Genomic DNA, 26,227 nt, shown 5'->3' with positions numbered 1-26,227 from the left:
AAGTCATCCCATCAGCTGCTCACCTTGGGCAGTCTTGGGAATGACTTGAATCTGTGCAGGCTCAGTTTCTGCAGACGCAGTACTAGCCCTGATCCTTTCAGGTGGTGATGCTCGCCTGTGCAGGTTCCACAGCCACACTAGGCTCCATTAGAAGGTCTGAAACACTGGACAGAACACCCTAAGACAGATGGACAGCATTTTGTTCCTGAGTGGGGCTATCAGAGTGTGGGCAGAACACTCACATCTTTCCTTAACACACAGCTGGATCAGGACCTGAGCCCAACTTCTCTGTCTCCTACACAGGCCTCCTTCCTGGGCACTCCCCAGAAGCTCTGGTGTGTTCTGAGGCAGCATACAGGGCCTGCCTTCCTCTCTCTTCAGTTTTCACATTTCCTTTGCCCAGGAATCCCACCCCCTCCCCTCATAGGCCCTTTTAAGCACTTTCTTCAGACTTGGGACTAGGTGAAAAAATGTAAAGGAACGCATTTCTAAATCCCCGCCGCTGAGCTCCCTCACCAAAGAAGAGGGCAACTGGAGACCCAGGAGACATCATAGACGCACTGTCCCCAGCACCTGCCAATTCCTGCATATAACTATCTGAAGAATGCTGGGGTCCAGGGAGCAGGAGTGCAGAGAGGGTAACTCAGAGAAGGGAAACACAGTTCTGGTCTCAAAGCGGCAATAAAAATAAAATTAAACCCTCTCTCACACACATAGGATTCTTTATGTCCTCAATTGAAGTTGCCGGAGTACTTCACACTGGAACTATGGGCAAGAGGATTTTCTGAAAAAACAAACCACACACACACCAGACCTTGCTGCTCCCTTGAAGGGGCTTATTTAAGGCAAAACAAGGCCTCCCATCATCCCTGTGAGAGACCATTGTCCCCCTTGTTGCCACAGCGCCCTGTGAGGCTGTGGGAAACAAATGACCTCAGAGGCACTCAGTGTGTGTCACTGCAAAAGAAAAGAGAATCTAGGGGGCTGGAGGGTGGGGGGAAGGGGGCTGCTGGCCAGCAGAGCCCTCCACAGCCCGGTCCTCCAATGATATCCCTCTAGGCACAGCGGGGAGGAAGCTTGTGGGCCCCAGGAGTCTCCATCCCGCCTGTAACGAGATTAGGCTCCACTCCTTAGCAGCTAGGCGTCCTTCTGGACGTCCTGCTGCTTGCCCTGGTCACTCTGGCCTCTAATTGGTCCTCCCCACAAAATGTCTGGTGGTTGCCTGTGTCACGCACTCTGTTTCATGCATGCCCTGAATCAAGCGTAGGCTCTTCTGAGGCCAGGCAGAGCAGTTGTGAGCAATGGGAGAGGGTGAGAGGGTTGATTGGGGATCAGGTAGGCGATCTATAAACAAGGGCAATTCAGGGACCAAGAAGATGGGGATGGGGAGATAGAGAGGGTGAAGACAGACAAGAAAGGATGTCAGTAAAGCACAGCTAAATATTCATCAGCCATTAGCTCGCAGCACAGAGTACGCAGCTAGCAAAGGCAGTTCATTGTGGCCTTGCTTGCCCTTGGAATGCATTTGGAGAGGTAAGCACGTGACCTAGTCAGACCTGTGCCTTCCCATGGACTAGTCTTTGTCATGGGTTTTAACTACCTTCCCATTTGTGTTTGTTTCCCTGTGTGTCTGTGAAGCGGGGCCATGCCCGAGATTCCCAGCTCACACCAGGGCACGTAGACACAATGGCCCATGTGCACACAAGTCTTGACTTCAGGACTCTCTCACAGGAGAGTATCATACTTTATTTTCAGGGGTGACACCAGTCCCGGCCCTCCTGGTGAAGGACCAAACTAGGGAAAAGCAGAGCGTGCACAATCGAGGAGGGTAAGCAGGCTGACACCTGAAGATCCTTCTGTTTCTATTCTGGACCTAATCCAGACCATGCAAAGAAATACAAATATAATTTTATATATAATAGCACATATGTGTTTTATAGGTAGAGTCTTATATGCATGCAATTTCTGTGAACACACATATTGTACAACTTTATCATTTTTCTCAACTATTGAGTTGTTTGTATTATCTCATCAAACATTTTCTCTATGCACAATATCAGTTTCCTAAGTATTAAAAGTTTGAAGAATTGGGTTTGTTTGTAGAGTTTGTTTTGGCCGCTATCAAACATGGAAACATGGTGTTGTGCAGGGAGGAGAGCAATGGGAGTGCTAAGTTAGTTGTTCCTTTTCGGAACAGGATGAACCATGGAAATGCAGGCTTTATGCTAACTGGGAAATGCCAGCTTGAGAGAAGTTGAGTTTGGTGCAAAAGGGCTTTCCCATTTAGAGTTGCTTATAAGAACATAAATTCCTATCTGTCTGTCATCCCCTGAGCAGTGTCCGGGACAATGCAAAATACCACTGGCGTCCACTTATGTACACTCACACCCTGAAAACACATACCAGGGATATGTTCCATTTCCATCACGCTCTTCAAGTGTAATTGAGAAACATGGACGCCAGCAACAGGACCCAATCTCCTGCACTTACTCTGTGCATCTCCATTCCCTTACCTGGAACAGGTTGCTGTGGAAATGACTGGGGGTGTGGAGAAGTGATGTGATAGTAGATAGTTCATATATAAAGTTCACAAAAAATAAAACAATAAAAGCATATTTTACAAAGAAAAAAAGAAAGCTAATTTAAATGAGCTGATATATGAAAAATCCTTGCAATGATGTTTGGCAAATAGAAGCAGATATTAGTCATTGTGATTAATTGCTGATATCAATATAGTTCTATTGACTTATTCTCATCTAGGGATTTTTTGTCTTCTAGTCAGGATTAGTAAACATGATGAAAGCTAACATTTCTGTTTTTTTTGTTTTGTTTTTACATATTCCACTGGGCACCCTTTGTAGTTATCGTCTTAGGAGCTCTCTGCCAGTTTAAGGGATATAATATGGCTGACGTGTGGTTACTGTAGACTTACAGAAGCGGATGCTTTATTCTGCTTTTAGCGGAATGTCTTTGGCATTAACTATAAAAGCTGTGAAAGAACAAGAACCTGATGAAGGAAAGAAGGCAAAAATAATCTCTCTTCCCAACCCTACCCCTGCTCCTGAGGATGAGTATGCTGTGTGTGTGTGAGAGAGAGAGAGAGAGAGAGAGAGATTGAGAGAGAGAGAGAGATTGAGAGAGAGAGGAGGCACTGAAGAAAAGGGACTGAAGCTCTAGAGACCAAAACTCTACTGGTTCAAGTGTAAGATGGTACCTCTTCAAATTCTTGGCAAAGTTCCCTCAGGTGCAAAGCCTATTTCAGTTCATCATTTAGCATGCCTGCCTCAAGTATCTAATAAGAGATATTAGAAGTGGACATGAGTAAGCTCTGGGTGTCAACTTTGGTCTAGACACTTCTGAAGTTATGTAAGCTCAATTTCAAACATTTAAGCTTTGACTTCATCTGTAAATGGAGATGCCACCTATGACAATGGGGTTGGTGGGAAGGCTGTAGACACTGCTTACAAGAACAGAGCCTCGTGGCCAACAGGTAGAAAAATAATGGTGTCAATGGCGCCATCATGACTGCCACTGCCCCTTCAGGCTGGATGCCCCATGGTTGGCTCTACTTTCCAGGACTCCAGCCAAGAAAAGAGAGAAACAGAAATCATGATACTGGGTCTTCTCTGAGGATACTATGCATTCAAAACAACTGAATATGATGGTGAGGATGGATTCCAGAGGAGGTGGGAAGGGTCTTGCAGGAGTCAAGTGGGAAGGGACCAGGAGGGAGATTGGCAAGATCCCTGACAGAGCTGCTGGACAGAGTTGGAGGAAGAACAAGCTGTCTGCCGTCGCCAGCAGTTCAAAGGCGGCAGAGACTAGGCACACTTCAGGAGATTCTTCTTGAAGCCGCCAAGTAAATTGTTTTGCTTAAGTGTTTGCTGTTGGGGACCCAGGAGCTCAGCCCAGATGGAGCAGATCCAGTTCCCCCACCCCGGCAAACACTGTAGAAAGGTCAAAAGCAAACACGCCAAAAAAGACCCACACCAAAAGCGGACTGGAGGAGATTTTTGTCCCCCTCCTTTTCCCCTTTTCCACTGTCTGAAAGAACTGGTCTCTCAAGTCTTTATTTCAGACAAAAAAGAACGAACAGCCCCCACTTCTAAACACTGGCACAGAACAACCACTTTTTTAGAGAGAAAACACACCACCCACGACACTCATTTTTGCCAGCAACATTCAAAATGGTCCCTTGATTCTGCCAAGGGGATGCAGAGGTGAACCCTCACATCTCTAGGCTGACAGGAGGTGCCTGCCTGAGCCTGTGCGCCTGCTTGGGCCCCTCCCTCCACAGCTGCTTGTATTTACAGTTCAGTACCTTGAACTAGGAGAGGAGATTTCATACCCCAGTGATGGCCTTTCTCCTCGCCCCAGCTCCCCAGCCCTCTTCTTCAACAACAAAACCCTGCCTGCCCCAAGCTAAAGGAATCCAATCACCCAGAAAGGGAGACTTTATGAGCTCTCTGGGCGCTTTGGGCAGACGGAAGGGATTAAAGCGAGGTGTGCTTTATGTCTTTTGTATTTCCATCTCTGCTGCCTTCTGGAGTAGCCAGTTCCCCACCTCGGACAATTCTGCCCATCCTCTCGATGGGGTCTGTTTTTTCTTTCTTCCCCCTGTGGTTTTTGGGGGAGGTGGAAGGAGAAGGCAGTAAAAATTTCATCTTAGACGCATCATAAAACCTGGAGAGGCAGCTGCAGGCAGGTGGGGTAGGTACCGCAGCATAGCTTCCCCTGGCAGGGCAGACTTGGGGAGGGTTTTTTTTTTGCATTTCTATAATACTTGCTTGAACTATAACACAAGGGTCCAGCTGAAACCCATCCTGTCTAGGATTGGTACATCTTTAACAGGTATTATTAAGTTCTTCGTTTGTAAGGGCACTCCAGCTCCGTGGGATACGTAATCATAAAATGAAATTCTTAAAATTACTTTCTCATGACTTTCAATACTTTTTTTTATCATAGGTTGGCATATCACATAATCTAACTGAAGAATAATTTATAGCCCAGACCCTGCATTCCATAGACCAAGCAGACCATAACACCCTCAGAGTGTTCAGACAGGTCCAAACAAGCAAGCCACTGCAAGAGAAACAAGAAAGGACTATATATATAATTTTTTTTAAAGACATACATTCCCTCCAGTAATCAATCAAAGAAAGCAAATAGGAAGATGTGAGCCAGTAGACATTGCTTTCACTTCTAAAAGTGACAGAGGTTGAGAAACAATTACCAGTCCAGCAACAGTGCATGATCAAGAATCCACAGTCTAGGGCCGGGCGTGGTGGCGCACGCCTTTAGTCCCAGCACTCGGGAGGCAGAGGCAGGCGGATTTCTGAGTTCGAGGCCAGCCTGGTCTACAAAGTGAGTGCCAGGACAGCCAGGGCTACACAGAGAAACCCTGTCTCGAAAAAACCAAAAAAAAAAAAAAAAGAATCCACAGTCTAGCAACAGTGCATGATCAAGAATCCACAGTCTAGCAACAGTGCATGATCAAGAATCCACAGTCTAGCAACAGTGCATGATCAAGAATCCACAGTCTAGCAACAGTGCGCATGATCGAGAATCCACGGTGCAGCACAGTGTGCATGACCAAGAACTCACAGGTACTCTTGATCATCATTCAAATAATATGCTGCCGACAGGCAGTTTGACACGTGAACATGGGAAAATGTACAGAAGCCGTCGAGGCTATTTAGGGATACATTCTAAAGACACAGTTAGACAAGTATAGAAATCTGAATATAAAAGAACGGCCAATACAAAAATTTAGTGATAGTAAAAATTGGTAAAAATGAAATGACCAACAATTGGGAAATGTCAATGGATTATGGGACAGCTTTTTAGTGGATTACTTTTGCCAGGAAAATTGATGGTGTTCCTCACAGATATAAGCTTGCCTACGCAGACTTGCACAGTAAAAAAGGCCACACACTGCCAGTTCAGCATGACTTTGTTTTCTGACGGTGGCACATGTGAACGGACCCTGCACAGATCCCGGAAGAGGGGCTCACCAAACTTAATTCTCTCAGGAGAACGACCCTAGTTGACTTTTTCCATTTATACATTTAGGGTTTTTATTTTCAGTACTTAACAACTATTAAAATTTTATCATTATTATCATTATTTTATTAATGAAGACAATTTTAACTTTAAATATATTTTGATCACATTCTTCCCCTTCCCCATTTTTTTAAAACTAGAAAACAATAACAATTGGTCTATTTTCACTGGGATTTTAAAAAACCAAAAATCAACAAACAAACCAACCTCCTGAAACTCCTAGAATGATCTCAACAGCAAACCCGTCTGACTCTGAGGAGAACCAGGATGTCAACTGCAGGCAACTGATTGCAGAGAATGCATCAATGTTGGGAAAGAGGAGAGGGTGGATAGAATGCCCAGGAGGCAGAGGAGTGGATTAAACTAGAGAATCGAATAGACCTACAGCCCAGGCACCACACCACTTCCTCGTGTTTCCAGATTCACATCAAAACTGGTAACACCATGAGGGTTTCAGACAATATTAAGAAGAATTTTAAAATGTTCAAGCTACTTTGAAGATACTGAAGCTAACCAGGCACTTGATAAATTTGCATTCATCTTTGTTAAATATAAAACAAAGAAAGCGTTAAGAGAATAAAAAGACATGTCAAATGGGCACTACAGAAAACAGGATTGTAACGGTTTGAGCGTGACATGCCCTCACAAACTCAGTCCTGGGCACTGTTTTGGGAGCTGTAGGGTATTGGGTCTTGCTAGAAGTGGGTCACTGGGAGAGGGCCTTATGGGCTACCCTAGTCCTAGTTCCAGCTGTAGTCACTCCCACTTGCCCTTCTGTTCCTCCCTCCAACCCTCCCTCCTTCCCTCACCCCCTCTCCTCTCTGATTTATAGCCCACTGAGATGAACACAGCAGCCTCAAGCTCCTGCCACCAATCACAAGTTACTCTCATAACTATGTCTTCTCTACCGTGATATATTGTCCCCTCAAACCATGAGTCAGAAAACAGTCTTCATCACTTTGGCTGTCTTCTGTCAGGTATTTGGTCATAATGATGGGGCAGGGGGCAGGGGGAAGCTGATGAAGTCTATTGGAAGAGAGAAGTGGGAAGTGGGGGGCTAACCAAGCAGTCTGTAGGCTTGGCTTTTGGAAGTGGTATGTGGAGAGAACGTGGAAGAGTTTGGAACTGTGGCCCAGTTGAGTGCTAGCATGTTGTAATTGGAGCTTAAAGGGTGATTCTGGTGGGAGTGCATAAAAGCACACTGCAGAGAGCCCTGGGGGCAGTGAAGGATGCTCATCCACCTTCAGGGGACACAGACTTACTCCATTCTACATAAGTTCTGAAAATGTGAATAAAGCTGGACTCACACGTAATGGACTAACTTGTTTGGTAGGAGACATTTTAATATGGTGCCACATTGTGGCTATGGCATGGCTACAGCTCCCATCTTTAAGTAGGGTTACAGTAAGAATACAAAGCAAGAAGCAGAGACCAAGTTGAGATCAATGTGTGGTTTGGTGAGGAAAAGACTGAACTCAGTTAAAACTGCAGGTAGGGCAGGTGTGGAAAGAGCTACTAAAATCATTTAGGAGATAACTGCAATAAAGAAGAAACCTAAAGGGTCCTGGGGCCACCACTGAAGTGTTTGGCTTGCAGGTAAAAGGCACAATTGTCTTCCTCAGAATCCTCATGTAAAAAAGCAAAGCCAGACCTGATGGCGCACTCTTATACATTCTCACCCTGAGGACGCAGAAACAGGTAGATCCCCGGAGCTAACTGGCCAGCCATTCTAAGTCATTTGATGAGCTCTAGGCAGAGAGACCCCCTGTCAAAATAAAGCAAAGCAAACCAAGAGTTAAGGCAGACTGTACCAGAGGAACAACAGCAGGTGCTGTCTGCTGCTCTGGGCATGCACGTGCACTCACACAGCACAGGCCGGCCACAGACACTTCAACAAAACAAAAACAAAAAAAGAGAGAGAGACACACACACACAGTGGAGGAGGAGGAGGAGGAGGAGGAGGAGGAGGAGGAGGAGATAAACTAGACCCTATGCTCTGGAACTACTGGAATGGTGCCGTGAGTGCAGAACCCCAGAAGGTCCAGGGTGTAACAATACAAATATAATTGAAAAACCTTTATTTAAAATGAGCGCGCCGACAAGTGAGAGAAAGGTGTCTGAACACGGTGACACATTAGCAATAAACTGCTTCAACAAAGGCTGCTCAAACTAATTCTCTCCCAGGTCCTGCCTCCCCGGTACATGGATGTTGCTATACCTGTGGCGAATGGGGCCAGTCTATATCTGAAGCTGGACTATATCTACCAAGTTCTGGATTTGAAGAAATACAACACAAAAGGGATTCAGGCTTGTGCAGGTTTATGCCAAGGAGGTTCCAGATAGCTTCTGAAGCCAGGCAGGGTTGGGTTCCCTGTGTGGGTCCCCTCAGTGGGCTGTGCAGGTGAAGCTTATGTGGCAGTGAAGACACCCCGGAACACTGACGATGCCGAGAAGTGCAATGTCCTCTTAGGAAAGCTATAGATGCCCCGTGGAAGCAGCCTAAGTGTACTTCAGACACTGTAGGAGCGGTGCTACCCAGGCCTGTTGGAGGCCAGAGGAATCCACTATGAGCACTAGACACTGGGCCTGGAACTGAAAGATTTAATGTTTTCAGTGCTGAATCTTGCTTTGGTCAGCTCTTCCCTTGCTATGCCCGAATTCCTCTCTTTGAAATGGGGAAGTTTATTTACTCTGTATCATTTTGTGTTGGAAATAAACAGGAGTTCGGTTAAGAGATGGTCTCGAGTCTCAGAAGAGACTTCACACATTTAAATAGTGTTGCTACTGAAAGATGTTGGAGATCTTTATGGTTAGACTGAATCCATTTTGCATCATGAGATAGATATCCATGGGCCAGAGTGTATGGGGCCAGAGGTGGAAAGTTATGGTTTGGATGTGAAGCCCCCTTACAGACTTATTTTGTCTTTGAGCACTTGGTCCCTGATGGGGATGCTGCTTTTGTAAGTTATGGAACCTTTAGGATATCAGTCTTTGCTGGAGGAAGTAGGTCACTGGGAGTTGGGCTGTGTTATGGTGAGCTCCACTTCCAACCCTGGTCTCTTTCTGTCTGCTTCCTGGCCCACCAAGACATGAGGAGGCTAATGCTCCTGCCGACAGTCATGAGTCATTCCTACTGCCATGAGTTTTGTTTTATGATGGACTGGACCCCTAATGATAAGTCCCGAATAATTTCTTCCTCTCTTAAGTTGCTTTTGGTCAGATACTTTGTCATAGCAATGAGAAATGTAACTAATTCAGGAATATAAAAATCACATTTGCCCAGTTGTCATCAGAGAGACTTCAGTCAGCAACTGATGGAAACAGATGCAGAGACCCACACCCAGCATTAGATGGAGCTTGGGGAATCCTACAGAATATGGGGGTGGGGGTGGTATTGGAGCCAGAGGGGTCAAGGACACCACAAGAAAACCTATAGAATCAACTAAAAAGGGTTCATAGGTGTTCACAATGATGGAACCGCCAACAAGGGAGTCTACATGGGTCTGACTTAGGTCTTCTGTGTGAGACATTGGTATTGGCTAAGGATCCCGAAGACCAAGTTCTCAGCACAAAGGAGATTTATTTGCCCCAGAGGGACAAAGGCCAGAGAATAAGAGACAAAGACAGGAGATAGAGGACAAGGGAGAAGGGAGAGGGAAGAAAGGACAGGGGCAGAGGTACCTGAAAGGGGAGGAGGGAGGGAAAACACAGACAACAAGCTCTTCACTGAGTCCATCATGGTCCCATCTTAGTCACAAGAGTTCATTTAGGGGCTGGAGAGATGGCTCAGAGGCTAAGAGGACAGACTGCTCTTCCGAAGGTCCTGAGCTCAAATCCCAGCAACCACATGGTGGCTCACAACTATCCATAACAAGATCTGATGCCCTTTTCTGGTGTGTCTGAAGACAGCTACAGTGTACTTACATATATAAAATTACTTACATCTTTAAATGTAATTACTTACATCTAAAAAAAAAAAGTTCATTTTACCAGAATCCTTGTTTAAGAGCCAGAAGCACACGTGGTGAGCCAGTCTCTTCTTTTTCCATTTTATCTAAAGCAGGAGCTTTCTATGCAGGCCAGGCTGGACTCAGACTTAAGTGTATGTAAATATGTAAGTTCTTATAATAGGACATCATCCACGTATAACACCATAAGCAGTAAAAACCATAGCTCCCTTTTTTTTTTCTTTTTGAGATTATGATATAGTTCATGTTCCTAATATTGCTTTTTGTAGTCTCATGGTCAGGAAAGCTCTGTACTGCTTTAGGCTTATTTATTTAGTTAGTTTGTTTTGTGAAAATGGTGATAGGAGAGGAACATGCACGAATGCGTGAGTGTGTGTGTGTGTGTGTGTGTGTGTGCGCACACTGTAGTATCCTCACAGGAGGTTTATATAGTATTTATATACTATTTAAGTGCAGGCCCCAGAGACCTGGGGCTCCTCCATTAACTAATTCTGTCAGGAGTTCAGTTGCTATTTACTTATGTCTTCTCATGGATCAGTAGTCCCCTGCAGGGAAATGACTCTCAAATGCCCAGACCTCTTTACCCTCTTCACTATACCATCCCCAAGGTACTGCAGACATCTCCGAGGCCAAGGCAATAATCAGCCTATGAATTCACTTCCTGAACTTCTCCTCAGTCCTCCCATCCCCCAGTTTGGAACAAAGGGCCCTGAATATACTAGGCAAGTGCTCTACAGTTGAGACACAATCCAAGCCCATGACTACTGTCTCTTTAACGTCACCCGCATCACCTCCGTGCAAATAGCATCACTCACCTGGACACTCACATCTGCTTCTCCGGGGGCATTCCCTCACTTACCTGTCTAATCCCTTCTCTACGCTATAACAGTGTCTTTCCAACAAGAAAAATCTCATCTCCTAATCTCTTTGTTGCTTGAAGCAGGTCAACAGTTTTCATTTGCTTTCGAGTGAAGACAGAAACTCCCTTGTAGGCTTCCCTGACTCCAGTCCATGTGTGCAGACCACATGTCGTCACTTTCTTTTTTTTTTTTTGAGGAGGAGAAGCATTTAATGTCAAGGGAAGGAAAGATGCTTAGGATGCTGTCTCTGGCAGAGGGATGCCTTGGCCCTGATCTTGGGCCAAGAGACGAAGAAGCAAGGAGTGCAGGGCCCGGCAGACAGGTGTGTAGCCCAGGCGGCTCAGGTGTAGGTAATCATACATGTCATGGTGACTTATGGTGCCATCGGAATGCACAAACCCAGGGTCTGCATCTAAGAAATGGGCTCGGGGGTAGCCAGCCAGCGCTGCCCGAACCAGCTCGTTTACCTGTCGGTTTTTCTCTCGAAGTGGGTTGGGGTGCTGGCCTCTCGGAAGCAGGCCCAGCACAACCACCCGTGCCTGGGGCTGCAGCTTGTTCACCAGTTGTACGATGGCTTTGATGCCACCTGTCACTTGTTCTGCTGTGTGGCTATGGTTGTTGGTGCCCACCCAGACCACCACAATCTTGGGCCGGATGTGTTCCAGCTCCCCATTCTCAAGCCGCCAGAGTACATGCTGTGTGCTGTCACCACCAATGCCAAAGTTAAGTGCATGCAGAGGTGAGAAGAGCTCCCGCCAGATCTCACATTGGTGCATTAGCTGAACCAAGGAGTCCCCTATAAAGACTACTTCGGGTTCCTTGTCTTTGCTGTCCGCTACAAACCGATGGTGCAGAGACATCCAGCGTCCGTCACCCTGCACGTCTTGCACAGGCGTGGGCTTGCTGGCCGGGTTCTCCCCTTCCCCACTCATCCTCAGCACCGCAGCCCCCTGTAAAGCCGACAGGGACCAGGGACAATCTAGCGCCCTCCGTCCGAGGAGGAAATCATTTGCTGCAGGGCCATGTCGTCACTTTCTCACAGCCTCTTACACACAGTATACATGACAACTTTCCTCCATGAAATGCTCTCACCAATGGCTACCCCCTTCCTTAGCCAAGGCCTGTAAAGTGTGCCTGACGTTCTTGCAGAACCTCTCAGTTCCCTTAGTGAAGCCATCTCCTTTGAGGTAGAGACAAGGGTTCTTTGACTCATGTTTATTCTTCCTTCAGACTATATGCTTTGTGGAGGTAGAGACCATGTCTGTCTGGTTCACCTCAGGCACTCATGAATTGATCAAGAGAAGACCTAAGGATGAAGGAGAAACAGGAGCTGTAGTTTCTACTGTTTCTGCTTGCGTCCCCTGAGTGTAGCAGATTCTTTCCCTCATGAGTTAAAATGCTATTCCCACTCCAAATGCCACTACTTCATGTCTCTCCTCCCTTTCTGATATCCTTTGGGTCTGGTCTAGATCAGGATGGCTTAAACCGCACAGTTGCCCTTCAGCAAGGTCCAATCCATCTCCATACCCCATTGCCAGCTAGAACACCAACAGGAAGGAAGGCCTAAGACAGCGCCTTCCCTCAGTTATTGTAAAACTGAATTTAGCAGAGCTATGGGGTAGGAATCCTTTTCTAGAGCTGGAGGCCAATACACTGCTTGGGAACACCACTGCTCTGTCACCCCATCCATGACTTCCCTGAGGCCGTGCCAGATCTTCTGGTAGGTTCTTCTATAAACAAAGTCAGACTGATGCAGTTTCTATTCTGGATCATCTTGGTATGTGAAGCAGAGAGCAGTAATAAGCTGTAGCCTTCAGGGTAAGCAACAGAGCAAGCATGCTCAGTGGGTTTGATGGATGGGAGTGGAGGGAGTCCGACTATACCAGGGCAGCCGCCACCTCCCCTTCACTAAATCAGGGCAACTGTCTATCTTCACTTTGCTCTGTTCACTTTAAACACTAGCTGAGAGAAACTTATTGTAGTTTATCCCTCTGTCTCATGGTTGCCACAATATAATTTTCAAATGAAATCTCTAAGTACAGACCACACACGCTATTTCAGTGGACCTAACATGATTTATGCTAAGACTTGGGGGAAGGGAGACATGCTGAAGAAAGATGCTTCGCCAGCAGTTTTCTGCTGCCAGCCGTTGCCTGCTCTGCCTTAGAAGAGCGCAGATGCAGATGGAGTTTAGGGTCTCCATTACCGCTGCCTTTGGCCATCTGACAGATCATCTCTGCTACACCAAGTGAGCATGAAGGTCAGAATCATGATTCCTAAGACAGTTGTGGTCATGGAATATGAATTAAAGAGAACCCTGCTTGCTCAGCCATCTATTCTGAGAACATCAGAATGCAATTTGTTGGACAGATTCTATAATCTGCAGATGAAGGCAGTTATAGGGCTCAAGTTTATCCAGCGTTAACAAGCCCTAATAGTCTAGTTCAGCTCAGACATAACAAACGGAAATGGCTTTAAATTATCCTTCCCTAGAGACATGATTTCATAAGAGAACTAACTCTATATGTGCACAGAGAGATTTCCAATGTAAACACGTGGTGGAAGCTAAAAGCTGCAGCCAGGCTTCAAGCCTGGATATGCCAATGGCAGGGTATTTTATTTCAAAGACACCGGTTTCCTCCCCACGCAACAGTGTGCAAGCATTTTCTGCTGACTACACTTTGAACTGTGGAATACACACACACACTTGCATATATGTGTAATTTTATAGTTTTCTTTCTAGCTAGGATATTAATAGATTTCACTTAGCCTTTCCATGCATAAATTTGACTGGGCCACAGATGCTTAAGGGATAGGGTTCCTTGTGGGAAGCACGGGGCTCACTCATCACCCAGGCTGTCTGAAATGTAGACTAGTCTCTGAGGGTTTGGAAAACACAAGGTGAACCATTTGGCTTTTCTACATTCATGCTGGGTATCAAGCAGCTTCTTCAGAATGGGAAAACATAGAGAAAAGAGAATTCCCTTAGCTTCCATACAGGACAAAACAGCCTAGCTCATTTGGGCGGGGGGCAGAGGTCTTGGGGTGGAGGTGGGGACTGGCTAACTTTAAACAGACTAAGAGCAAGGCTTTGCAATGGCAACTATCCAGTGTCCATGCAATCTACGTGCTGAGTCTTGCCTCCTGTTTTTTATATGGCCCACCAGCTAAGAATCGTTTTAGTGATTTTTTTTTTTTAATTTGAACAAGGACAATAGAAACATATTTGTGACATGTGGGGACTATATGAGATTCAAGTTCCCAGCCTTCATATTTCACAGAAACATAGCCATGCTTAACTGTTCACAGTCTGTGGCAGGCTATAATGGCAGAAGAGAGGAACTGCTTCGAAGACCATCTTAATGTGCACAGTCTCCAGTATTTATCGGGACCTTTACAGAAAGGTTTGTTGACCTCTCAGATCTCTACTGTGAGACAGAGGCATTCTTCAGTTCCCAGTTTTGCTTGCCCGTGTGCTTACGCATTACACCAAGGGGAGCTCAGCCAGTTAAACAGTCCTTGTGTTTATCCAGAGTCCACACATACAGAACCTTTGTAGGTTTTCCCACAGGCCATCGAGTCATACGCAACCTATTTACACCCAAGATCACAAAGAACCGCAAGTGAGAAACTTTTGATTTTTATTAACAATTTCCTGAGCTTGAAAATCTTGCGATCCTGGTCCCAGCAGGCACCAGTTGCAATCTCTGATTTAGGCCATTGCCCTAGTTAACTCTGAAATATGTCTTCATTTTTCAACCGTTACTTGCTACTGTGGCGGACTTTCAGATAGTTTCCCAAGCTTTACTCTGTATTTTATACATTTAAATAACTGTATCATCAGAACCTGTTACAGGAGGTGTATGAGATGCAGCGACAGTAATAGCTATGGCTTGTGTTTCAGGAAGGTCTTCACTGTCTTTTCACTCTGCCTCCCAGAGTGTGGGTCTGCAGTGGTCACTTGGTACTTGCTGATTTTAACAGCATTCCTCACTTCTGCCTTGCCCTGTCAATTTTCAGAGCCTGGGTTGGACACTGAGTGATTCATTTATCTCACCCACTCTCCAGAAAGGAACACAGGTCAGAGAAACAACAAGGATGAGGTTTCCTAGAGTTCTGAAGTCCCTTCTCAATCCACAGATATCCTCAGGCCTAGATTCCTATGTAGTCTTTCTGTGTATTACAGTAAAGACCAAAGAAGGAAGAAGAAACTGTTCTGTACCCTACAAGGAGTTGACGACGTCATGTCAATAGCCGAGAGCCTGCCACTGTTCATAAGCCTGCTTTTTACAGCCAGATTTCTGCAACACTCAGGACCTCCAGTCACTGTGTGGGAATAGCTGATCCAGTTCCTCGCAATTACAGGAGTAGAAAGAATGTTGCTAACAAAAAGTACTAAATTATTCATCCATGCATATAAACAAGGGCTTTGTGAACACGTATAGAATATTGTAAATGTGTCAGGTGAAATGCTATAAGCTAAGGACAACAGAAACCACACAGTGTGGTCTTTGTTCCTATGCTCATTCACTCCAGTGAAGAGAAAACACAGTGAGTAACAGTTTATGGGCCCCAGACAGGGAAACGCACAAAAAGAGAGTGTCTGATCTTCAGGGGGTGGGTTGTGAAAACAGCTTTGTCCAGGAGGTGTCACCGAGTCTTGAACACAGGGTCTGCTTTGGAGCAAGAGGACTAGCCAGGTAGGTAGGAAAGGGTAAATTACAAGTAGGTGGATCATAGGAGCCACTCTGAGGAATACAAACTGCCTCAGTGTTTGGAGGAAGGTGATAAAGAAACAAGGCAAAGGAGAAGCCATTCAGAGAGATGCAGCTCAGCTGCGGACAGATCCTCAGGGTCCAGTGAGCATGCTCAAGAGTTTCAATTAAATCCTAGAGACAACTAAAAGACACCAAGGGAAGGATGGATGTCCCAGCATTGGGTCAGAATGGACACTTGGTCCTGGAGCAATGGAGTAGGAGCTGCTCCAGAGAGGAACTGTCAAACCAGTCAGGTGAGAGATGCTCAGGGCATGAATGTGGACAAAGGGCAGGGCAGGAGGGTACCAAGAAGGGAAGCTTAGGGGAGTAGACAGGGCAGGGCCACAGAGGCGAGGAGTTAAGCTGATTTCTTGGCTTCTGGTTAGTGACTGGGTAGCTCTTGGGTTGAGTTGCCATGCACAGGAATAGAAGAATAGGTCTTTTTGTTTTAAAACAACACAAAACTTAAAAAAAAAAAAAAAAGACAGTGCCTTCCTGACTATATTTAGCTTAGGAAACCATATTAAATGAAGCTGTGCTTCAGGGTACCAAGGGAGAGGTTTTCTATCTCTGTGGCTTTTAAATGTCACGTGTGAGATTACCATGTCAAAGCTGAAGCCACTGTAAGTATGTTTTGGATAGAGATGAGGTATAAATGAATAATAAACAGAATGCTAATGTTTTTAGCGTCTGCTCTAGTCTCCAAACATACCCAAAGACAAATGCAGAATCTTTGCACAGCCCCTTTCTCGAGGCTTGAGGAGCTATTGAATTAGATCTCTAATATCAAACGTATCTCAAAAAGACAAGACTGCCGTTTATCAACTGGATATTGTCTCATAATTTTCCCTTACTGTCCTTTACCTCTGCGTAGAGAGAGATTTAATGGGATTTGAAATGTGCAAGTTATAGACTAAAATGTAGAGTACAGTTAAATTGGGTTTGAATTTAAAAAAGAAAAAAAGAGAAACAAGGGAATTTGTCTTTGTCACAAAATGTGCAGGGCTGGCAAATAGCATGTTAAATAGGCCAAGCCTAGAGAAACAGTTTTGGCATGTTCACATTCATGTGTGGAGCTTAGAGGCCGAGAGTGGAATGGTGGTTATCTGTGCTGAGGCAGGGAGGGAGGGCAGGCGGGGATGAGAGTCAGGGGTCCAGATCTTCAATTAAACAGGAGGAATAACTAGCCTTTGAACTTTGGGTATGTTGTATTGTGTGGGTAATGACAGATTGCACAGGGTGACCATAATAATGCATTATAGGCATCAAAAATGGGGGACTGGAGAGATGACTGTCGGCAAGTGCAAGCACGAGGAGCAGAGTTCAATGCCCAGAGCTCACAGGAAAAGCCAGGCATGGTACTGTGCATCTGTAATCCTGGTGCTGAGGCAGCACAGGCAGAAGGGTCTCTGGGGATTTGCCAGCCGGGGAGTCTAGCTGAATTGGTAAGTTCCAGGTGGAGGACAAGGCCTGACCAAGCGGCCCTTCTGTCTCTGCTAGTGCTTTTCTATCAGCGAATGTATCTCAGTCGCCATGGGATGTAAAATCACCGGTGTGCTACTATGAGACTTACGGGCAGGCATGTGTTCTTTCCACTTGACTTGTGTTCCTTCCACACTTCTGACAGAGGAGCCCTCCTTAGGAGAACTGCTATCACTGACTCCCCACCCCCGCCTGGGTGCCCTGTCTTCTTGCCACAGGGGGCAGGGGAGTTCTCTTGGAGAGCCAAGAGAAGGTGCTTGTGCTTTCTGAGGTCCTGAGAAGCTGCTTGGCTGCCACATGGCGAAAGTAGCAGCTGAGAACCGAACCAGCGGGCTGAGCCAGCAGGCAGAAGCCAAGGAAGCGCAGCAGAAAGGGGCAGAGCATTGAAAACCTGGCTGCAGCCCTTCCCCCACCTATACTAGGCAGGAAACTCCATTGCATCTGGCACCCAATTTTATCATTATTTATAAATTACTTTCAAACATTACTTAAGGATTGGGTCTATGGTTCTTTCAACCTGAGTTTCTAGGTTTTTAGGTATATGCAAAACATAGGAAGATTTCCTGCATTAATACTCAAAGACAAGTTCTAAGAATTTGCCAGTTACTCGAAGGATGACATCTGTGCTGTTTCCTGGTGGATCTTCTTGGATGTGGCACCATTTACCAACGGTCGCCTGTAGCTTTAACTTCTCCTATCACGTTATTTATTGCTCCATGACTTATTTTTTGTTGTTGTTGTGCACTGCGATTTACTGAAATCCAGCCCCCTTCGTTTTCTTTCTTTTCTTCTCTTCTCCTTGAAGCAATAGATTCATCTTTGCTTCTAATACATCTATGACCACTGCCTTACCTTAACTTTGCCTTCTCAGATCATCTCAATGGCGAATCACCTCCTCTACATGAAAGCCCCTGCTTCCCACCTTCCATGAAGGGGTGGGTGTCAGCAAAACCAGAATGTGATTGACCCATAGAGTGCACTTTCCCCTCTCTACCCTATACCGATGAGATGGAGCAGGTAAGGACTCTATCCCCAAATCTATGTGTCCATGTTGGCCTAATAATGGCTGCTTCCTCTACCAAATCTGAGCTCTTAGAGAGCCGAGTTTCATGAACTCCTTTGGTCATCCCATATATGAAAGATAGAGGCTAGATAGAATAGGAGAGAATGGGAAACAGTTGTGTACTATTCCTGGACACTTATCCCATCAGTATGAACCCAGCCATTTCTGGTAAAAGAAATGCTTAGTAAACACTATCATTTAGACTGTACTGACTACTAGCTATCTCAGGGTTGATATTGCTGTGAGAGACCACCATAACTAAAGTAACTTGGGGAGGAAAGGAAGGAGGAGCCTGGAGGCAGGAGCTGATGCAGAGGCCACGGAGGGATGCTGCTTAGTAGCTTGCTCCCCAAGGCTTGCTCAGTCTGCTTTCTTATAGAACCCAGGACCACCAGCTCAGGGATAGCACCACCCACAATGGGCTGGTCCTTTCTCATCAATCACTAATTAAGAAAATGCCCTACAGGTTTGCCTATAGCCAAATGTTATGGAGGCATTTTTCTTAACAGATTACAGGTGACTTTAGCTTATATGAAGTTGACATAAAACTACCCAGCACAATAGCTATGTGCCAAGCTCCTGGCAACATTAAAAACAAAATACACGTATTTGTGTGTGTGTGTGTGTGTGTGTATGACAACTCACAGTTAGCTACCTCCATCCACCTTGTAGATGGAGGGATCAAACTCGGGTTAGTATGCTTGGTGGCAAGGGTCTTTGCTTGCTTATTTGCTGTCTCTCTCTCTCTCTCTCTCTCTCTCTCTCTCTCTCTCTCTCTCTCTCTTCCTTTTGAATCTTTCAGCAGCCTTCTGTAAAGTTTTATAAAGCTTTATAAAGTTCTGTCTCAGCATCTCCATAGTAAACGAGCTTAGTGCCCTTTAACATGCTCTACTGCAGTGATTCAAGGTGCACGCAGTGTAGACAGTATTTCCATTCTACTCTCTACTCTTCAACTTTACTATCTAGGAGGAGCAGACTTCCCAAAACTCTGACTTTCACATATAGACAGTGTCACAATCATATTCATAAAAGGGAGAAGAAGGCATAGAAAGAGGAAAGATTCTTGGAGCAACATCTGCAAGAAAATCTTTCTAATATGATGAGATTGTGGCACACAGTCATGTCATCATCAATAAGGCAGAAATAGAAATAGTTATTTAATACGGTTTTGGGGGTAGGATGGAAGCTATGGTTAAGTATGAAGATACATTTTGAGCTGGGTATGGTGATTCATGCTTGTAATGAACTCAGGAGGTAGTGTAAAGCACGCAGGAGATGGAAGGAAGATCATGAGTTCAAGGCCATCCTCCAACATAGTGAGTTTGAAGTTAGCCTGGGTTATGTGAGATCCTGTCTCACCAAAACAAAACAAACAAGACAAAACAGCAGTATGACACACTGTGAGATACCTACACAGCTTCTAGTATGAATCCACACATTCAGGGGATGGGCTTAGGGGTTTGGAAGCCAGTTCACACCACATTATCTGAGTGGATAAAAGATAGACATATATCCCAGGCTAGGGCAATAAGATCCCCCGAGGAATTTAGATGGATCCACGCTAATTGACCCAGGCAGGGAAACGGAAGGAAGAACAGATGAACTTGGGTTCTTGGGATGTATCTATGTGCTTTGGCCAGCAGATAAAAAGAAAACAAGAAAGTAAATACAGAATCAAGTGGCTATTTGATACCATGTGGTCTTGGGGTGAAAAGGCTAGTTAGCCACCCTGGCCCCTGCTAGAAAGTCCATTCTAGCTCTGGTCTCTTATGAAAGCCTCCAAATCTAATCCACTGGACTGTGATTCTTCTGATTCCCTATGGTAAATCCCTTCAGTTAACACAGTCCGAGTAGATTCTGGCTAACAAAAAACTTTTAATCTCGGCAACAAGAGTGGCTCTTAATTCAAATTGAACATCAGAATGACCTAAAGAGGTTTGTGAAAAACACCAAAAGCTCTCCCTTCCCTGCCTTCAGGAATCAGACAAAGATGGTCTATGGCATTGCCATGACAAGGTGAAGTCTTTAAAAGCTCAGCCCGAGCGCTATGAAACACAGAAATGGCAAGTGGTAAATCGCAGACAGCTTTCTGCTAGGCGTCTGAAAGGGCATGTCTGACCAAAATAACATCTTCTTCGCTCCTTTTCCATCGCTGTGATGAATACCTCAACAGATGCAGCTTAAGGGAGAAAGGGTTTCTTTTGGCACACAGTTTAATCTACCACAGCAGCAGGAGCTGGCCAAGGAGCAGAGAGGGATGAGTGCTAAACTCAGCTTGCTTTCTCAGATTTATTCAGCTCAGGATTCCCTGCCTAGAGAATAGTACTGTTCACAGTTGAGACTGGCCTTCCCACATCAACTGTCCTAATTAAGCTGATCCCCCCATAGACGAGCCCCAGAGGCTCAGGACTCTAGATCCTGTCAAGTTGATGACTAACACTAGTCATCACAAGCAGCAATGGCAAACAGGGCTCGTCTCTGCCACCAGCTGAGGGCTACCATGGTTCATTCTCAGCATCGACTTTCACACTGACCACAGAAGGCAACCTCAGCCATCCACCTTAGGAAAGACTTAAGCATCCAAAGAGCTGAAATAACTATCTCGCTTACATACCAATGAGCTATCACTCTGGGAGTACTAGTGCATACTTGCAATCACAGCATTCAGGAAGCTGAGGCAGGGGGATAGTTGAGTTCCAAGGCCAATCTATGCTACAAAGTGAGACCTTGTCATAGAATAAAAGCAAAAGGAAATAAACTGAGATTTTTAACTCAAATAACTTTTGTGCATGGCATCAGATCTTTAAAAACATTATTTAGTTGTTAATTATAGGCCGTGATGGGTTTGGCTGGGCCCTCTTGAAAATGAGACATTGGGTGTGTGTGCAAAAGGCAATTACAGGAGAATGTGCTATAAAAATCCACCCCCCCCCCTCCACACACAGGAAGAAATCCAGTCCAAAATTTGATTGCATTCATCTGACAGCAAGATTAACACCCAAACTGTGGAATAAATTAGTAAGTAAACTGCAGTGAAATCACCCTCTTATTACTTTAACAAAGGAATTTACTGTAGGGCTAGAACATAGATCATTTTTTGAAGCAGATGAGAAAAATTACTAGAATGTTTGTTCAAAACAAAAGCAAAGCATTTTAAACAACGGAATGAAGGAAATTTGATTTGTTAAAAAATTATTACATTTATTTAATTCATGTGTGTGTGTGTGTGTGTGTGTGTGTGTGTGCTATACACCCACATACCAGGACATGGGTGTTGGAGGTCAGAGGAAAACTTGTGGGAGTCAATTTTCTTTATCTACCATAGGGAAAATTCTATTCTCGGGGATAGAATTCAGGTGGCTTAGTGGCAAATGCCTTTACCCACTGAGTGATGTCACTAACTCCCAACTTCAGTATTTAAGAATTACATTGTTTGCTTCTAATACAGAAACAAATAATGATATGGGTAGCGTCCTTGCAGGTCATGGGAATGAATTCTTCCCAGTGCACAGCTGGTGTCTGAAAGACTTGTCAGAAGTAACAGTTTGGTTTCAGAGTTGTCACAGGGAAAGCAAAGGTGACTGAGGACTGAGAGGCCTCACCCAGAGAACAGAGCAAATTTGGCTAGAGCTGAGCTCTGCATCACCTTATATCATGGCTCAAGGCATTTCCATGAAAATGACTACAGAGGTTGGGGTACCACCTTCCTTCAGAACCTACATAGCTTGCATTCAGAGTCCATTGTGACAGAAGTCTGGATTTTGGACAGTCAGACCCCCAAGGACTGGGTCCTCTACTTCTGGCCATCTTACTTGTCATGTATAGCCCTGTATGTTCTAAAAGCTGAGTAAGCGTGGAATGAACTATAATAAGAAGGCACTGTAGTCACTGGGGTGCATTTAGAACACTGTTCTTGGGAAGACACACGAGCTTACGTTTCTTGACTGTAAAACAGACTCATGCAAGTCCAACACAACCACATTACTGGCAATCTTGAGAGGTAAGTACATGATTTAAGGCAATAGATGGAAGGGATATTATTAAGTCTTTGGCTTCCTCAATGGCTCTACAGATGATGTAATGATAGCAGCTACCATTTGCTGGACACAATTGTTCAGTGGCTGGCTTCTCGGCAGAGTCTTCCAGTAAAAGCAGAGGGGCAAGGGCAGCTATCCTGTGGAGGAGCCTGCTAACTGCCTGCCTTTCTGGGTGGACAGGCTCCTGGCTACCCTTCATTTGCCTAACCACCATCCTGGTCAATCTGCTACTTGAAGCTTGTTCCTTGGGTGTAGGAAGGAGAGCCTTGGACCAGCCATTCACAATCACCCATGGATCCCAGGAAGAAGGCGATATAGTCCGGGTGCTCTTGATCCTTCAAGGAACCGTTCAGAAATTAGACGAGATGATTTGGAAGTCTTTCTCCTCAGCTTACAAAATGTTAGAATGAAAGAAAGCTAAACTGGAGCAAGCGAAAGATCCTTAGGTTTATCCTCCCAATTCTCCATATTTCAATTCTGAGAGATAAAGCATATTGTTGGTTTCTCTGAGCCAGGGCTAACTAGGGAGAGCCTCATCTTAACAAACACAACGACACCACAGCTTATCTTCAATCTATGGTGTATGCTCCTTCACCAGGCGAACTTAGATCTTTTAACATGTGGATACAGAGGCTGCTCCTTGGTGCTGTCCCCAGGGTTCTCAGTGGAGAAGATTTGTGCAGCACATAGGCAGTTTGCAAGAAAACGATATTATCAAAAGTAGTTCAGTCTCCCTGAACTAATGATCTCATGTCAAGACTGCACTCTTAAAATGAATTGTATTTTGATTAATGACTAAAAAATAAATGACTAAAGTGTGTTTATGTATGCAGAAATTTATATTATACATGGACGGGGTGTATCTCATTTGTGTTTGTATGTATATACCAGAATGAAAGAGGCAGCTGTTTTAGCCATTTATGCTTGGGGGATAGGTAGGTAATATGGTAGGTTCTGTTGAAAGGAAATTATGGAAGAGAATTTGATATCTTGAAGTTTTCAGCAAGACGGGATTCAGAGGGCAAGTATAGAAATACATTTAGAAACTGGCTTCTTGGTTCCCAACATTTTTTTAATGGTAAGTGTATTGAACGAAGCATTTTACTCAGGCTTTTTGTGTATGTAGGAGAGTTTTGTGTGTTTGCTTTTGTTTCGAAGTTCTTTTTTTTTTCTTAGCTCAATTGGAAAGTAGGAATGAATGGGGCACTGTAAAGTCCTTTCCCATCAAAATCACCATCTGCAGCAAACTCTCCCTCAAAACAAATTTACAAAATTGATATTCTTTTCTCTTCCCAGTTATTCCCTGTGACTTGGAAACTACAAACCCAGATAGCATCACCCCATCACCTGAACCTATTCAGAATAAGGGATGATGAGCTTGGTAGAGTCCTCTAGGGGTCCATAATCCTCCTAGATACTTTCAAGTGCAGATGTGGGCTCCACAACTGGGGGATGACTGCTCGTATGGGATCCTCCTGGCCCAGGAAGTAGAAGACTGATGTTGTGTAGCTAACGGATGGTTATGTGGACGCATGAAGTGCTACAGCGAGGGAAGCTGCTACCTCTACAAAGCACGCTGAGCTCCGCATGCTAGAACTTAATGAAATAGTTGACTAGTATAGAACAGTGTGGACCAACAAACAGCCTCAAATAGTTTTTTTAACTTTAGATTTTAAATAAGCTTAGATCCAGTCAAGCAATAATAATGGCAAAGCTTTTATTCTGTAAACTTTCCCATATAGAAAATGAGAATAAATCCTGTAACTGAACTCTTTCTTTTCCCAGAGTGTCTGGAGCCCAGGGCAGACTAAGTTACAGAAAGAAATATGGCTGCTCCCTCTTAGAGACGACATTAGATGCCCTCAACTCAATATGGAACCCATTTACTTAAGCAATGCCAGAACACTGCTACCATGGCTCAGCTAGTCCCTGGCTTTCCCCACTTGAATGCTGCCCAGAAGCTAAACTGAAAGAGTACAAAACAAAAAGCCCCTCATCCCGTTTAAAATCAAACATCTGTACTGAATGCATACAGACCTTTTTTTCATAGCATTATCCCCCCCTAATTTGCTGTTTGTTCACACAGCATCTGCCTCTTCCCAAGAAGCGTTGGGAGTCACTCCAGGCAGAGGTGCATCCCTGGCCGAGCAGCCAGTGCTCCCTCATCTCAGCTGGATCCTCTTCTGAAAAGACAACATTCTTCTGCTGACAGAGAATCTCTGGGAAGACGAACCTCAAAGTATAAGTTCTCACCTGGTTTCAGAATCTGATCTCCCTGAAAATGCTCTTTCATTGAAAGGAAATGTCTTCAGCCACCTATCCCTCTCTCATCCCATTTCTTTTCTTTTTTTAAAAAATTAATTAATTTATTTTCTTTACAACCCAGTATCAGCCCTTCATACTCAGTAGAAGCAGAAAACATCTGGACATCTTTTTCTTTACAAGAATTTGATTTTAAAGTGTTGCTTTAAAAAAAAAAAGCCGGGCGTGGTGGCGCACGCCTTTAATCCCAGCACTTGGGAGGCAGAGGCAGGCGGATTTCTGAGTTCGAGGCCAGCCTGGTCTACAGAGTGAGTTCCAGGACAGCCAGGACTACACAGAGAAACCCTGTCTCGAAAAACCAAAAAAAAAAAAAAAAAAAAAAAAAAAGCATAATTGATCTTTAGAATTTCTTTTATAAGGACATTTTTAACATTAGCTTATTTAAAATTAAAAAAATATTTAACTCCATTAGAATGTTTTGTAGAAAGCAAAATCTGGACTCCCAGGGTTTTAATGCCAGTTGGTTCTCCATATGGGCTGGTTCTGCATCTATGGATTCAACCAACTGTGGACTGAAAATACTTGGGGTGGGGGGGAACATCTGTACTGAATGCATACAGACCTTTTTCTTGCCATTATCCCTTAATCAATACAGTAGAACAACTATTTGCATATCATTTGCATCCTATTAGGTCTTTACAAGTAATCTAGAGATGATTTAAAATGTGCAAGAGGAAGTGCCTAGGTTATATGCAAATACTGCATCATTTTATGCAAGAGGTCTTTGGTGGTTGTGGAGTTTGGGGTGGGCCCTCCTGGATTCCTCCCCCAGTACGGTGGGAGACTACATTTAATTGCAGATGCTCCACACAGTCAGCGACATATTGTGTTACCAGGCCTAAGCTTGTTCTTGGAATCCCTGCATTCCATGTGTCTGTCATTGTGCTCTCTGGAACTGAGGAAAAAGAGTACTCTCTGTAGCTTTCTGGAATTCCCAGTTCAAACTGACTCTTATGGTTTGAGTATAAAGTGTCCCTGCAAAACAAAACAAAACAACAACAAAAAAACCCCACCAAAAAAAAAAAAACAAAACAAACAAACAAAAAAAAAAACAAAAAACAAAACCAAACAACAACAAAAATAGCAAAACCAAAAATCCAAACCAAAGCAAAACAACTCATTATTAAAAGCTTAGTTCCTAGCTGGTTGTGCTATTCTCGGCGGTTTCGAGAATTTTAGGAGATAAAGACTAGGCACAGAAAGCAGACTACTAGGGGTATGTCCTTAGAGGCTACATCTTGTTCTAGGTGGCTCTCTGTTGGCCCCGAGCTGGGCAGCCTCTGTCTCTTGCTCCTACTCTCATGATGATCTGTCTTGCTACGGGCCCAGAATCAACAGGACCAAAGATTACAGACTAAAATCTCTGCAACAATGAGTCAAGATAAATAACCCCCTTTCCATTGTTTTGTTCAGAATTGTCAGAGCAATCAACAAGTAACATAATGGCCTTAGTACAGAGGCTTATGGTATTGGTGGGACTATGAATTCAGGAAGTGTTGAATTCTCAGATATGAATCTGGGTTATAAGCGACAGTGCATATACTCAGGTTGATTTGGTAGGCAAAGCAACAGTAGGGTTAGGGACGGACCTAACGGGCCTTACCACCAAGCATCTGAGACAGATAAATGTGGGAATCCTTCTCTACCTTAAACCTCTGCTTTGCAGTATGTGAAT

The 26,227-nt window shown here is 44.6% G+C and overlaps 2 protein-coding genes and 1 long non-coding RNA gene across 3 annotated transcripts in view; 1 reads left to right on the top strand and 2 right to left on the bottom strand.

Moving 5' to 3' along the window:
* Rad51b (RAD51 paralog B) overlaps nucleotides 1-26,227 on the bottom strand; it is a 520,188-nt gene that overhangs the window by 103,132 nt on the left and 390,829 nt on the right. The window lies entirely within an intron of this gene.
* Nucleotides 11,080-11,926, bottom strand: LOC110306769 (platelet-activating factor acetylhydrolase IB subunit alpha1). Its single transcript, XM_021178859.3, has one exon. The coding sequence runs from the start codon at nucleotides 11,821-11,823 to the stop codon at nucleotides 11,125-11,127; it is 699 nt and encodes a 232-aa protein (XP_021034518.1). The 5' UTR covers nucleotides 11,824-11,926; the 3' UTR covers nucleotides 11,080-11,124.
* On the top strand, nucleotides 15,697-24,702 carry LOC147001264 (uncharacterized). The gene is made up of 3 exons (XR_015045235.1): nucleotides 15,697-15,902; nucleotides 16,911-17,093; nucleotides 24,317-24,702. It is a non-coding gene; the product is annotated as an uncharacterized LOC147001264 (long non-coding RNA).

The sequence above is a fragment of the Mus caroli genome, unplaced genomic scaffold (genome assembly GCF_978045245.1).
Source record: "Mus caroli unplaced genomic scaffold, Mus_caroli_1 scaffold_14, whole genome shotgun sequence".
Classification (NCBI taxonomy): domain Eukaryota; kingdom Metazoa; phylum Chordata; class Mammalia; order Rodentia; family Muridae; genus Mus; species Mus caroli.
The sequence above is the reverse complement of the archived record's forward strand: the minus strand, read 5'-3'. Positions and strand labels throughout refer to the sequence as shown.

Excerpts from the sequence above, each read along its gene's own strand:
- LOC110306769 (XM_021178859.3), bottom strand. The coding sequence starts at position 11,823 with ATGAGTGGGGAAGGGGAGAACCCGGCCAGCAAGCCCACGCCTGTGCAA.